This window comes from Amphiura filiformis, chromosome 16 (assembly GCF_039555335.1).
Source record: "Amphiura filiformis chromosome 16, Afil_fr2py, whole genome shotgun sequence".
Classification (NCBI taxonomy): domain Eukaryota; kingdom Metazoa; phylum Echinodermata; class Ophiuroidea; order Amphilepidida; family Amphiuridae; genus Amphiura; species Amphiura filiformis.
This window is the reverse complement of record NC_092643.1, coordinates 36,181,924-36,197,655: the sequence shown is the minus strand read 5'-3', so window position 1 is coordinate 36,197,655 and position 15,732 is coordinate 36,181,924. Positions and strand designations below refer to the sequence as shown.

General features: G+C 35.9%; 1 protein-coding gene across 8 annotated transcripts in view; it reads left to right on the top strand.

Moving 5' to 3' along the window:
• The window catches only part of LOC140135932 (uncharacterized), a 304,873-nt gene that overhangs the window by 162,667 nt on the left and 126,474 nt on the right, over positions 1-15,732 (top strand). Inside the window, exons 40-43 of one of the 8 annotated variants that reach the window (XM_072157622.1) lie at positions 370-621; positions 1,273-1,512; positions 2,429-2,703; positions 4,120-4,259. The exons of the other annotated variants lie outside the window; for them this stretch is intronic. Of the exons in view, the coding sequence (XP_072013723.1) occupies positions 370-621; positions 1,273-1,512; positions 2,429-2,694 (758 nt within the window). The 3' untranslated portion in view covers positions 2,695-2,703; positions 4,120-4,259. Of the gene's footprint in view, positions 1-369; positions 622-1,272; positions 1,513-2,428; positions 2,704-4,119; positions 4,260-15,732 lie in introns of those variants that run through there. 8 annotated transcript variants of the gene reach the window in all.

The window sequence follows — 15,732 nt, the reverse complement described above, 5'->3', positions numbered from 1 at the left end:
AAAAAAATACTATTCTATTTCTTACGGAAATGCGGCAATATGGCTTTGATACTCGATAAAAAATATTAAAATAATTCAGCAGAGATACAAAGGCAGATGATACCGTCCTGGGCTGGCGTAGGCAGCATGTTGCCTGGTCTGTTGTTGCCTATCCCCGGGGCCCAAGCAATCGGATTTGACTAGTATTTTGCTGACTATTTCGTAATGTGGATGCAAAACATTGTGTTTGCTCAAACTTTAAAAAGCGGCTATCACTATAATTTGATGTATATACATTTTCCCTATAGCTATAGGACAAATAATTTCACCTGACATAATTTGCTCTCTTTTAATCATTTAACGATACTTTTTTTAATTTTATTTTTAAAGCCGTAGCAGGTAATCTGGCGTTGAATTGCCCTAACACTGTCACAGTGACAGTCCAACCAGGAAATACCGGTGCTAATGTTAATTACGCTACGCCTACACCATCTGGCGGAAATCCTCCATACAATACAGTGTCATGCTCCATGGCATCTGGCAGTCAATTTAATGTGGGGCAAACTCCAGTCTCGTGTTCCGTATTTGATAGTTCTGGGGCCTCGGCGCAGTGCAACTTTTTTGTAAACGTAATTGTTACAGGTAAGATGAATACTTTTATATTGATGAGATTCATCAGGATCGTTCAAAGTCAAATTAGATAAGTTCTGGTACAGATCCAATAGAAATAAAAGTACTCACTAGATAATATTTCAGTTCCTATCCGGAACCTTGTTCACTCTGCAATGACTGTAGTGTTTCTAGATATGTCGGCAGTCCTTGGTGGCTGTGATGGTGTTGCCACACCATCTGGTTATAGATTCTGTCCAATTTGTATGCCCCCTCGTCCTTGTTCATAGCCATCTGGATCAGGAGCAGGGGCAAAAACACTATGAACAAGGACGAGGGGCATACAAATGAAGATAAAGATGAATACTTTATTTGTCTTATATGTCTGTGCATCATTAATAACGGAGGAAGCAGTGGCGTCCTCAGATTGTCAAAATTCGGGGGCCACAGGTCTCGATTTCCGCGACTGCTCAAAATTGTCCACACGTTCACCCGCCGTATTAGGTACACCCTGAGTTTTCCTGACTTTGCGCATTTCCACCCACTGACTGACAAAAGTGGGAAGCCGTGACCCTTGTCCTCTTTGGGCATGCCACTGGGCGGAGGGTGGTGCCCGAGGGCACTCGACTTATCAAAATTTAAAAGCTGCTTTCATAATTTGCTATTTTCCTCCTTTCCACACAGGTCAAGGATTGTCTGTTACGTGTCCTTCAAATCAAATTATAATAATACCATCAGGTACTACCAGCTCGGTATACTTCAATCAGAATGGCGCTAGTGCGACTGGTGGTACAGGCTCATACACATACTCATACAGTCATCAATCGTCTAACAATTTCAATGTGGGAAATACACAAGTCACGGTTACAGCGACTGATAATGCTGGAGCTACTGGCACCTGCACATTCAACGTGATTGTTACCGGTATGTAAGCTTGACCACGCTTAACACTTTCGACCACGTACATCGTTTTAATGTGCAACTTTTGAAAATGCACCAAATTTTATTATGCGGGTATCAATCTGTCTCAATTAATCAATTAGTGTTTGTAGTATCTAGTATCGCCCATCCCCACGGACACTTGGTATGTGACATCACTTACCACGCAACACTACAATAATATGGCCGACACCACAGGGATATAAACCTACGTGAACAAATCTAGATGAAAATGTTAATCTGCGTGATATCTTTGTCATCCTTGATAACATCTGAGTCTTTATAGTGTTTGGTATCAAATTTAGCATCAAATTGGTTCTAAGATTCTGCACATGACCATATCAATCAAATTGTCATAACAAAATCAGGTTTTAGTATAGGACGAGTTAATTACATGAGTGCTGACTTTTGTGTTGTGTTTATACATATGGTTATTAATCAAATTATCTTCAGAAAGTGATCAACTTATATAAAGATGGATTACACTGTTAATTTGTCACCAATTTTATTTCGACAAACTTGCTTCACGGTTTCAAGCAATAAAACATCTCAAAGAATGAAATACTGAGAAAGGATGACAAATAATATAAATAATAATTAAAAAATAGAATAAATCAATTCCATATTAAATTAAATCAAATGTATCAAATACATTTGAAATTTGACCCTTATCTTACTAAAAGGGGCAAGTTTGGAGCGTGTACCATTTTGATAAAGGATCGCGATTGTACATTGTTATCTATAGGGTGTTGGTTGGTTCCCTATCAGTAAGTAAGTACACATTGACATACAAACTGTAGCAGCCCTCTTTGGCGCAAACTGATGCACCAAACATTGCAGTTTGCTATGTAGGCTATTGTTAGACATGAAGATCAACCGCTATTAATTATTACTTTTCCAGTTGTTGCGAATGCAAACCCAGACGTATTAGCTCCTTTGACGGTGTGCCCTATGCCGGTGGTGACAACATCAACCGTAGTTACCTTACCGTCATGTGAAGCCTTCAACAATGGCGGCCCTGGTTATGCCTACATAGAGAGTGTCGTCAATCACAGCACCGGTACATCATACAGTCCTGGAACCAACACGTTTAATCTTGGAACAACTATTGTAAGATGTAATAGCAGAGATTCAGCAGGAAACACAGGATCTTGTCTTTTCCTGTGACTGTAAACAGTAAGTCTGCTCCTCGGAGACTCTTATTCTGATTATTGGAGGTATATTTACAACATGATGGAACAATTTTCGGTCCACAGTGACCTTTGACCACTCGTGGGAAGCATACGGGGTATAGAAAAATTGGAATCCATTTTATATTTTATCTTGCAAGGATGCCAAAATTAGCTTTTTGAGAAGTAAAATATCACTACACATCACCTTAAACTTGTAATCCAAGGACGGGGTTTCGAAAACAATTATACGCAGACGTGTCGCGTAAACTTTGCAAAATGCCAAAACGCAATTGCCTCTAGTAGCTGAAACCCACCGAAAACAGGACTTAGGGTGGGCAACGCTATACCGGAATTGGCATTTTGCTGACAATAGGCCAACTTCTGGCATTATATTTTGATCAGCTCGTAATCGACGGGAATTGTTAGGCCTTTACCACTACGCCGTCGACCCACGTTAAGAGTGATAAAGTTGACATGTCTGGTCTATATTTAGCGTGTTAAACAAAGTAGACATAGTATGGAACTTAATGGAAGTTAATACTGTGTCATGCTTCTGGCTAGATGTCACAAGGCAATTCTTAAAGTTAAATATATTGATACTATTAATCTGATCAAACTGTAGTTTGCTCTCATGAACTCTCACTATCAGCTTAGTGCACTTTTGCAAAACTCACTCGGTCCAAAATTCAATCGTTGCCGAGACCTTAAATTAAATCAAGCAACCCTTTAACCAACTGATATTTCAACAGATTAATTTGATCTGGGCCCCAAAACATTAAACTTTGTGGACCCCAACGGCCCATATTAAATATGTGCGGCCTAAATGTTATCAGCTTAGGCTCTTAATAGGCTTCTTGAGAAAACCCGTGTCTCTGATATTTTAATTAAAACCCTTTTACCTCTAGGGTAACAGTTATTGCAATGATGATCTAAAAGCTATGTGCTTTCAGTGTACCATGTGCGTACTTTGGTTTGTAGGGGTTGAACTTGTCAATAAAGAAGGGGCGGCGGGAGAAGAAGGGGTGGCAAAAAGAGTTATTAAAGAAAAAAGGGCGGACAAATTATGAAAAAGGGTTTAACAATGTTTGAAACAAGTGGAATTATACATAAAAATTGTGCTTTTTGTTTCACTTTTTCAAACCATCGAAAACATTGGTCAACCTTTTCGGGCTTTGTTGAAGAAGGCGGCAAAATGTACCTTTTTGGCAGCCACCCGGGGGAGGAGTGGCCACGGTCCGCCACTGTGTACCAAGTAGGAGCCGTGAGGATACTTTACTTTTAGAGCCTTTATGACGGATAGCCAATTTATTTTTTATATAATGTATGTATGTTATGATGTGAGCTAATGTAAAACTGTAAATCACAAGCTGCAAAGAGAAAACAAAATCAAAACTTTTATTTATTTGCTTTATTTTCATAGATGCTGGAGCCACAGTGCCAACGATAAATGGGTGTGACAGTGCAACCAATGCTAGAATGACCAACGAGAACCAGGCAGCAGCTGTAGGACAGACCAGTTCGGTGGTGACATACACAGCACCATCATCTCCAGGAATTACACCGATGACTCAAAATAATAATAATAATAATAATAACCTGAACACTGGCAGTACCTTTAATCTCGGTGTTACGGAGGTCATCTACATCTTTGGATCGCTGGGTGCACAGTCAACATGTACTTTTTATATCTATGTTGGAGGTAAGTGGCATACTCTAATGTATACCGAAGATGTGGGCATTTATACGTCTGAGGTTCGATGATACCCTTATATACAATGGTTTGTTTTTTATTTGGGAATCAAATTCTTTAAAACTTATGATGTATAACATAAAACGTTGTCCATTTCAAGCATTCATGCAAAAAGATCATGTAAATGTTCATTGTAAAATTCTTCATGGAATTACTGATATTTAATTCAGCGTATAGTCTGCATTGTTTTTATTAATGATAATCATCATGATCATGTAATAAATTGATACCAAATGAAAGATCCTTTATTTCTAATTAACATACTGAAATTAGGAGTTCCAAATCGGTGTATTTCTGAAGATATCATCAAAAAACTGCTGAATTAGTCTCAAATGTGGTATACCACATTTTTGACATTTTTCCTCGTTAATATACCGATTGGAACGCCTAATTTCAATATGTTAATGAAAAAAAATATGAGATTTCACCTGATACCAAAATCTGCATTTTGATAGTGTAAAGTTGGGGATGAGGCTGTCTATCAGTTCACCCACCTTTAATAGTAACTGACAATGAGTGTGATGATTGAAATGTGGACTGTTCTATTTCACTAACCTATAAAGCGAGTAACATGGAACGATCAACTTGTGTCGCAGCCCTTTTCTGATCTTGGTTTTGATGATTAACTCCATGAGAACTACCTACCGATTGGCCAAAAAGAATTTAATTATCAATTGGACCAATCAGCAACATTGTTAGAATGGAGCTTTGTAAATTTCTCCCCAATTTTTTTGTGTGGTGAAATTATTCTAACAATGTTGCTGATTGGACCAAATGATAATGAAAACTTCTTTTTCACCAATCGGCATGTAGTTCTCATGGGGTTTATAAAAGACATACATGTATAATCATATTCACATTCGCCTCACTTTTCCCTCAAAGCTTAAATTGGCCCCTTGTCATTAACTCTCTACTATCCTCGTCTTGAAAATATCATTGATGCCCACGGCATAGGGAAATTCTTATGTCGATGACATCTAATCTCAAAATTAGAACAGTGTATAAAAGACACCAAGTAAAGATTAACATTATGAACTGTACGCGAAAATTATGAATTTTACCCTACAATTATGAATTTCACTCATCAATTCATTCATTTTATTCATTTTACAGGCGCCACTGACAATGCATGTACAAGTTCACCATGTAATAATCCCATGGAACCAACTTGCTTCTTTAACTCTCAAATTTTCATCTGCAGAGGTAAGATAATAGTGGAATTCTTTATTTTTACAACACTAGGATCTCAAATATCCTTATGTGACAAGCAAAGTTCTTTAACCCCAAAAGTTTCTTGTAAAGTCATCAAATGACCTTTAATTTAGAGACACAGAACCTCTTGCAATTTAAAAGTCCATTGTTTAATGGACGTTAGAGAACTACACCATTGGGGATGCGATCATTCAGGTCCATAGTACTGTTCATGTGGAACGATGTAAAATTATGTTATTGGTGAAAAACGAGTTAGCAAAATGCAGTTATTTAAAAATAAGTAACAGAATCATTGATAAATGAGTTGCTGTTCAAATTGAACAAGAGTGATTCTTGAACGACAAAGCCGGAGTCTGGGGCTTTAACCGGGAATTAGGAAGAATGGGGTTGATGCTTATTAGGCGATTGGCAGTCACGTGGTTTTTTTTATACGAATGGAAAAATAAGGGTCTTTGGGTAACAGAGCAAGCGATGCTTAAAAAAGGTCTTAACAGCCCTATTATTTATCACCTACAAAATGGGAGTGTAGGGTTGAGCTAACAATAGCTGTACGTGTTGCATGCAAGATCATGAAAAGTTGTGCTTTTAGTCGCTCACCAGGCCATGCAGTACATACAATGTAGGCCGTAGATCAAGGAAGAAACCCATTAATGTGTATTAATGCGTATTTCCAGAGTAGATTGTCCCACTCTCAAATACGTCACATTTTAATTATCTGTTTATAATAATGTATAATGTATTTTTATGTTTTAGGCTCAACATCAGGCAGGCGGCGCAGAGATGCTGATGGTAAGAAACAATTAATCCACAAATCAGTCAATCAAGTGATTAATCAATCAATCGAATCAACATTTTAAAGTTTTAAAAAGCACTAAAAACCACATTCAGCATTAAGTTTTCAACTTAGTGCTTTGAGACGAACTATTAAATTAAGATGACCTAATAGGAATATCATAAATTTGTTTAGATTATACTGATCAGATATCAAAATTGAATTTCGGGAGACTGTTTCAACAGCTCCATCTGCCGACATTTGGGATTCCTCAGGCAAAATGCACTCATGTGTTCCATTTCACAAAAACTTTCGACGTGTCGTAGTTCTAACAGAAACCCTATGGGATACTTAAGACGGTTTGGACTTACAATAGGTTAAAGGACTTATGGTCATACAAAATACACAATACTGAAATCTTTTTGTTTTTGTAAAAAAATTTGGAACATGTCGTTTGCAGCCGACACCCCTGTGGAGAGTATTGAACTTAATAGAAACTTTTATTTACTTATTTACTAAATAGTACTTGGATGCGATCCACTTTGCGAACTGAATGGTGGAATTTGTGAAACAACGGAATGGGATCCCCGTCCTTCATGTTTCTATCAAGCAGTTGAACTTGAAACTGAATCAAGTGAGTATTAAACCAGCTGATAGCTTTGAAAACAAACAAATGTCAGGTAAATGTTGTTGCAAACTTATTTACCGAATTTTGCATTGGTCACTTTATTATTTGACGTTTGGGCCCTTCTATTGCAAAATGTATTATGTTACTTGAAGACCTGAGCGCAAGAAGATCGTAAGTCCACTTGGCCCCTCAACATGTATACACCAAAGTTGCGTATAGTTTCGTATAGTTTGGTAATGTTTTATATATGTGACATGATCAAGGGGAATGAGTCACATGTCGACCCTGGTCGAAAATGAGTTTTACATGTTTCTAAAGAGGACATTTAGAGCTTTCTGAAACTGAAACCCCATGTTGACAGAACTTTTCAAATCAAATCAATATTAGCGACATCCGACTCATTTCCCTTGATCGTTTCATGATGTTTTTACCCTGTATTTAACATTATAAAACTCTAAGAAACTATACCTAACTTTAGTGTATATACGTTTAGGGGCCAAGTGGACTTACGGTCTTCTTGCAGGTCAGGTCTTCACTTTAGTAAGGAGTCACGAAATACACCCTGTCACATTTTTTAATGTTCACAAAAACACTAAAAAATACAATGTATAAACATTTTTTTTCTGATACTGACCTTTAAAGCCAGCACGATTTAGGGGCGAATTTAGTATATGAGGTTTTGAAGCCTCACTCACATTCACGCCCTCTATCGATAAGAACGTTTATGACCAGATAATCTATTTCTTTTTTTATATTATATTACGAGGGAAATTATGAGGATTTGAAATAAACGTCTCAAAAAGTTAGTCTTACGTTTGACTTTGTTTTATGTGGGATTCAAGGTCTACTTATATTTCTTTTGTTTTATATTGTATTGTGAGGGAAATTATGATTATTTGAAATAGGCATCTAAAAATGATTCTTTTGTTTGACTTTATTTTTTGAGGGTTTTAAAATCTTATAAAAGAAAGTTTTTGACAAATTATGAAGCATTGAAATGTCTCAAACTTATTCTTGTTTAACTTTGTTTTATGAGTTTTCAAAAGGTAGTTCTTTTCTTTTATTGTATTATGTGCAATGTAATGTGGTTTACGTGTTTCTATGAGCATCTTTTTAAAACATGTCCGTGTTTTGTTTTTGCCCCTAAATCGTGCCATATCTATTTAGACAATTATTGGAGGATTATTACAATTTGGAGGCACCACAGTTTAGAAAACACCTGCTGAAAAGGCTCACAGTTATTCCAAGTCATAAAAATAATTTCAAAAAACGTCAACGCCCACACGACTTGACTTCCTAGGATATTAAACATGTCCTTTATTTTTTATATCTCCCCATTAGTGTACAAGCAATGCCAGTATAAGCCTTGCATGAACAATGCCACTTGTGTTGATACCTATGATGATATGATGAACCCATCATACGAATGCCTGTGCTCTGATGGATGGAAGGGCCGTCACTGTGGTAAGTTGATTTAATTTCACTACTTCAAAGATATTTGGAAAATTTTGGAAAATTTCACTATTTTCAGTGGATATCGGGCAGGTAAAGGGAATGCTAGGTTCTACCGGTAGCGTTTATTCAAAGACAAAATTCACCTTGAATTATGGGCCAAAAATAATATAAACTTAGCCGGGTCATATTATTTGTAATTTTTCCAGACTGGTAGCAGTTTTCTCTTGCTTTTCTTCGTTGATTATATCTGTATGCCAGCTAGGGTACATTGTAGGCATTATCCAAATGGAAATTACATTTAGGTCAATGAAATAACCAAATGTCTATAATTATTTGAATTTACTGGGTACAAGGTTGACCAAATGTTATTAAAAAGCTCCTACTCTTTGTAGAAGTGCTGTGCTCCAACTATTTATGTCTTTTCGCATTTTGCTTGGTGGTAAAGCGCCCTCCTATTCCGCCTCCTACACCTATTGTCTAGTGAGCGATATTAACAAAGCATTCTGCAAAGTCATTGTTTATTATGCTAAATTGGTTTCTGGGTGTCATCTATGTAGTAGATAAAGGGTGAGAAACAGACCATTACCATAGATAATCGGTGTCTTGTTGAGGTATGGTGAGCATGTTAGTCGCTCGGAAGGCGAGGAGGGGCGAGCCTTCCGAGCGACTAACATGCGAACCATACCTCAACAAGACACCGATTATCTATGGTAATGGTCTGTTTTGAACCGTTTATCTATATATACGGTGAGCCAAAATAAACGAATTTGTTGTTATGGTTAATTCATTTTCCAAAAGACAAACTGGAAAAGCTGATATGATTATCTTGTGTAAGTTTAGGGTTTTCCAAAAATAAAAACACACCGGGACAGTGTAATATTCTTCCCGTGTGTCCTGCGTTTGAGTCTACGAGTCTTATCTAGTGTCAATTGAAAGTGATTTAAGCAAATCAATACAGCATTGATTTTAACCGGAGATTCTATTCAATTCACTTGTGGTCATGTCCCACTCGATTATACATATTCGTAATATTAATAATGAATATGTAAATAGTTCAAAGGTCAAAGTGGGTGTGTTTTACCTAGACATGGCGGTAACTCATTTAACACCATAGAATTTATATTTATCTTTAATATACTTATAGAACAAATGTCCTGAACCAAATCAACGCATATTCCTGGGTACCTTCCTCGACCTTTTTTGGTTGGGGTTAGGCCGCAGATTGTTGTAGTTTTTCTACATCTAGTCTTGTGGCCTGTAATGTACTGCATTTTAGGTGCAAAATATCCTTGGTTGAACTTAATTTGTAAGACCTCATGGCTCTTGTTTTGTTACCTACTTTGTCGGAATCTGCGTTAGTTGGGAAAGGGGGGACAAAGGTAGATTGACATCCTCGTCCTAATTATACAGGCTTTAAGACATAATACAAACTAATTTGCATTATTCAATAAAGGTGTTCTTGGTGTCATTCAATACACACAAGTATTGTTTACCATCTTCATTTAAATCTAATATGCATAAACTTGCATAATAATTTATGCTGATCGTGTAAAATATATTAAACTTTGATGCATTTTAAGTTTGTTGAAATGTCCAAAAAGACAAATAATGTGGCCAGTGTTTCTAAATATGAACATGTAGTTCTCTTGTTCAAAAGTTATTGACCTGACCAAGATTATCTTGACCTGACCAAGATTATCTTGACCTGACCAAGATTATCTTGACCTGTCCAGATTATCTTGACCTGTCCAGATTATCTTGACCTGTCCAGATTATCTTGACCTGTCCACATTACTTGATATAATCGACAGTTGACCAGACTTTGAACAAAAGAAATACAATAGATAATGGAACAAAAGAAGAGGGCTAGACGTATATGAGACGATAGACGTCATGGTGCTTGTGCGCGTTGTAGGCGTATGCCTAGTTGTACTAGTAAGGTTATCTACAGCAATTCCGTGAGGGTAGGAGCGAAGGTTCGTTTCTTAGTGGAATTCTATGAAGGTCAAATATGAAAAATGCCTCCATTACTTTAATCCTATGAGAACCACCTGCCTATTGGTCAAAAAGAATTTTTCATTATCAATTGGACCAATCAGCAATATTGTTAGAATAATTTCACCACACACACACAACATTCTGATTGGTGATTAAAATGAAGATGTAATTGACCAATCAGGGGCAATGTTAGGGGGGGGGGGGTAAAACTGTCCGTTTTGTCACAAGGATTGGAAGTTATAGGCCTAGTGTTGACTCTCTGCGACTTATGGTTGCAGAGATATAAGACAAAAAGTGTCAAAGGTCAACCATACAAGGTCAACATTTTACTTACTCCAATTCTTTCACAACAAACTCAAATTTTGCATCTAGTCACAGGATTGAAAAAAAAATGAGAAAAAAATCTAGATCTATGGCTATTTAACTCTGTTGATCTTTGAGTTTTATACTGTTAAACTCGGTTAAGGAAACACAGTAAAGAGCACAAACTATACTTAAAATATACTTGTTTTAATCCTTGTAAGTGGGAAGATGAAAAATATCAGACTATTTGTTTTTAAGATATCGGAGCATTTTTAAAGTTTTGACCCTATTTTTTTGACCCACGGTTAGTTTTTAAGGAATCCACGTATTTTTGATATTGATTCCTGCTTATATGGATTCACGCCTTTCCTGGAGTTATTTCGCATTTTCGGAATGGGCATGGGGGCTAAATATTTTTATCTAACATTTGTAGAAGACAAATCTACTGAGAAACGAAACAGTCACAAATTACTGTAGATGTCCCTAGTAATCGTCCAAAACGAGGTTCTCCCTGCAAAGACACACGCAAAAAGTGCAATTTTTGTATTTCTCGGGCTTTTCTAGAAACGCGCTAGAAAGCTTTTGCAAAGCGTACGCGGTAATTAAAGCACACGTTTGACAGGCGTACCGAAACACAACACGCACTTTGGGTGTAGAACCTCGTTTTGAGATGACAAAGGGTCAATACTTGTAATACGCGGATACGATCACAATACTCACATTTGTTCATTTTAGAAACGGTGAATTTTCCATGATGATAACTTATTTATTGCTAAATGAAATAGTTTTCTTGTTAATGATATTTAACTGTGACGAATCTTGAATGGTAATCGTTCTTTTATAGGATAGTTAACAGTAATTCATATCGTTTATTCTATAATTGTATATGTTTTTTGTTTTGTTGTTGTTTACAGAACACCACGATAGAACAACCAGCTTGGAAAAACCAGATGACCAGATGTTTGCCTACTGGTTCGTTGGTGGCGTCCTTGCCATTCTTGGCTTTGTTGTTACTCTTCTTGCCGCCATTGTCTGTTTGGTTATGTTCAAGAAGATGACGTCAGTACCACGAGCTGAAGACGAAAAGGTTCTTGTTAATTAGCATATTAACAAATGAATCTGAATACCCGCGATACTACTGTATTGCAAACAAATATAGCATTATATTATAAAAATGTTATTTGTACATTATTCTAGGTTTTACATTGCTCTTATTTTCTTTTTACTTTATGACCTTTGACCTAGGTTTAGGGTGTCTCATCAGTACTAAATCTCCAGCTGCAATAATAAATAGTGTCTAAATGTAGAATCAGCATTCTTTAATTGTAATTTTTAAATCAAATAGTTTTAAATCATAACAACTGATTACTAGTGTTTGATTTGTGAAGAGAAACTGTGAACATCCTCAAATTTGTACATTCAGAATTCCTTAAAACATGCCCTGGTGATGACGTATGCCATTGTAAGAATACCAATTCAAATGGCACAGCGTTTCCAAGTTCAAATAACTCAAATTGTTTTAATAATTTGAGTTATTAACTTAAACGCTGTGCCTTAATATAACAGTGTCAGTAACCAGGGTATGTTTCGTTAATGTCATGGTGCAACTAAATGTCTTAGCAATAACTGTATTCCTGTCGTCTAGGATGATCATTAATTTTCTATCTTGACAAAGCCACAACTTGCAACTGGCTGTTTCTAGGTCTTTTGTGTAACATTACACTTCGTATATATGGTCACTCATAAAGACCATGGGATATCGTAGCTTTTAGCTGATACATAATAACATTCGTGATAATATCAGTGGCGGTGGAAGCATTAGAATTAAAGGGGGTGGGGTGGACGAGCATATTTTGAGCCTGTTTGAGATTTTTAATTTTATATTATTTTAGCCCAAAATAAGGTGCATATTGGTATTTGATGTACATGGGCGCGCAATTTATCCTATTTTGGCCAAAACAGTGTGTTTTTTGTGTGTGCTAAAAAGGGTAATTGTTGCAAATTTAGGGGTGAAAAGACCCAGCTTCTGCGTCATCGGCATAACCAAGACAGTTTAATACAAGGTACGAAAATATATAAATATGACATCCTAGGCTACAATAGTTTTATCAGTACTTTTAAAAATTTTATACCAATTTGTATACGTTTTTGTATATTTTATAATGTTTTGTTACCGTTTTGTAGATGATACACTCATGTATTTAAGGTGGTATACGGGTATCTGTTACTTACCTTGACACGAGGCATATTTATGCTGATAGCTAGTAAGTACTTCAGGTTCAAGTTGTTGACACTTTATTGTTACATTGTCTTTCAAAACATGAGTTATCATCAAATCGGCTCATTTTGGGTGTTGTTTTCTAACAGTCCTTAATTGATGTACATGTTTGTTGGTATTTATATACATAAATCAAAGTGTATTTGAGATTTTTTATACAGAAAAAATAAGTATGATGAATTAGTAGTGCCTTTTCATGTTTATAATATTTCGATTTAAATTCTTACAAATGTGCTTTCTGATATTTGTAGGAAATATCACTGGAAGATTATCTTTTATCCCTTTATTTGTAAATTGTATCTGTCAGCAATGTTGATCCTTGTTTTTTATACGAAAAAGAAATATATATAAAAACTTTGAACTGCAAGTGCGCGAGGAATTTTATTTATTAATGGGTAGTGTAATGTCTACGCTGATGTATTAATCCAGGCACAATTTGCACTGAACATTACGTTATCAGTGTCTCAAAGAATGTAATATTTCACCGCATTTTGAGACCGATAAAGTTACAACCAAATACCTTGATGCAAATGCGTCTTCCTACGAACTATATGACCTCACAACTCATTAACCTAAATGGATCACTTACTGCCACTAACGGCAAATGACAAACAGTTTATTTCATTACCTAAGACAACATAAAGCTGCATTTATACTCCATCGCTGAGCGACGAGCGATTGGTATTTGACCAACGCGCTCTTCCTAATGCAACAAAAGGCGCTCTATCTCATTGGCTAAAATTCAATCGCTATCGCTCAGTGATGTAGTATAAATTCAGCTTTAGGTTGAACTCAAGTGGTGAAATATAACCTTTGTTTAAGGCGGAAGCAACGTGATGGATTATTGATACTGTTGATCTTTCGCAGCAATGTGGCTTTAAAGTCACATTGACGTTACTATAGTAAAAGATACTGCCTTCTCCTGCCGTACTCTAGAACAGTAGCTCCTAATGAGTCAGACGGGTTTTTTTAAAAGCTATTAGCTACATCATAATGCGGAAGTTTTTGTCAAACCTATTGATGTATTAAAGAAACATGTGACCGTATGTATTTGGAAGGTTTGGTAAATACATATAACTTTTTATATTGTTTTTTACTCTAAATATAGTAATAAAAACCATTGCCTTGCAGAATTTCTTTTGTCATGTGGGAGATCATTTCTGTATTCATGAACAAAGGTATATATATATATATACTATAAATGGTAGTAGCCCAGTCAATCTAAACAAATAAAAGGTTTCACTCACCAGTAATTGCAACAGATTTTTTTCTTCACTTTTATGCATTTCAGAGATGTCCCCTGAAAATACCAAAAGTACTACAGGGGTCAAAAGTCAAAATAACTTTAATCTTTAAAAACAATATACTAAATTATTTCTGTAGCTTGTGAGAATTCAGAAAAAGCATAGTTTGTCATATTTAACAAAGGTCAAATTTTGTGCTACACGTGGATCAACATCAAAGAACATTTTCTGATCTCCTTAAAATGGTCTCGTCCTTGGAAAACAAATTAAGAACAGTTTCCCATATCTTGGGTGTTTCGTTACCTATGTTGTTGGGTGAAAGTGGTCAATGACCATTGAACTCTATTGACCATGACCTATTTTTTTGATGTTACCTATGTAATTAAACATCCTAAACAGTACAAATATTCTTTAAATGAATTGTGTTTGCAAGACGAACAATTTGAGACCATCTTGGTTAAAATCAGACAATTTTTAGTTTTTGACCTCTGCGGAGCCCAACATTTGACATTTGACCATTTGGCTTATAACTCAAGAACCGTACATTGCAGATATGACAAACTATACTTTTTCTGAATCCTTATGACTAGAGGATTTAGTATAGGTTTTTTAAATGATTGTCGCGATTTTTAGGTGCTTGATATTTACTGTGGGAATTGACTATGTAAATAAACAGTATAATCACAATTCACTACTTACTTTTACGCGAGGTTTCATTATGTACCATTACCAACCTGTATTCCAAGAATAATTTTATATACTGAATAGCAAATTGAACTGACTTAAAATCGTAGAGGTTTCAGAACTTAAAGGAGGATTTCGTGATCATAGCATCCTCTTTTTATGACATTTGTCAGTAGATATCCACGAAAAAAGCTCATTTCCAAAATTTCAGTTGGTTCCAATTTTGCGTTTGCTAGTTATCCATAATTATGTGTTAATACACTGCTCCATAGGCCACTGTTGTAATTTCGTTCTGGTATACCAGAACGAAATTCAAATTTGACGATATTTTTGCTAAACGAATTAATCTGCAAGAAATTTTTAATACATAAACATTATGTAGCCAGAGGTTTCCAGTGGTATAAAAATCTCAACTGTTTTTGAGAAAAGTGGGGGGATGAGGCTGTGGATCACGAAATGCCCTTTTTTTAAAATGCTAAAAAAATATTATCCAGCAAATGTTAATATTTCGTGAAAGAAATATTATACGGAAGGAATATGTAAGCCATCAAACCGTCCTCAAATAAAATGTCAGATTTCTTAAGGGCGTACTACACCCCTGGCCAATTTTGTGCCTCTTTTTGCATTTTTCTCCAAAATTGTAACACATTGGTGACAAGTAAGATATGTATATTATAGGGGCAAGGACTACAACTACTGTACTGAAAAT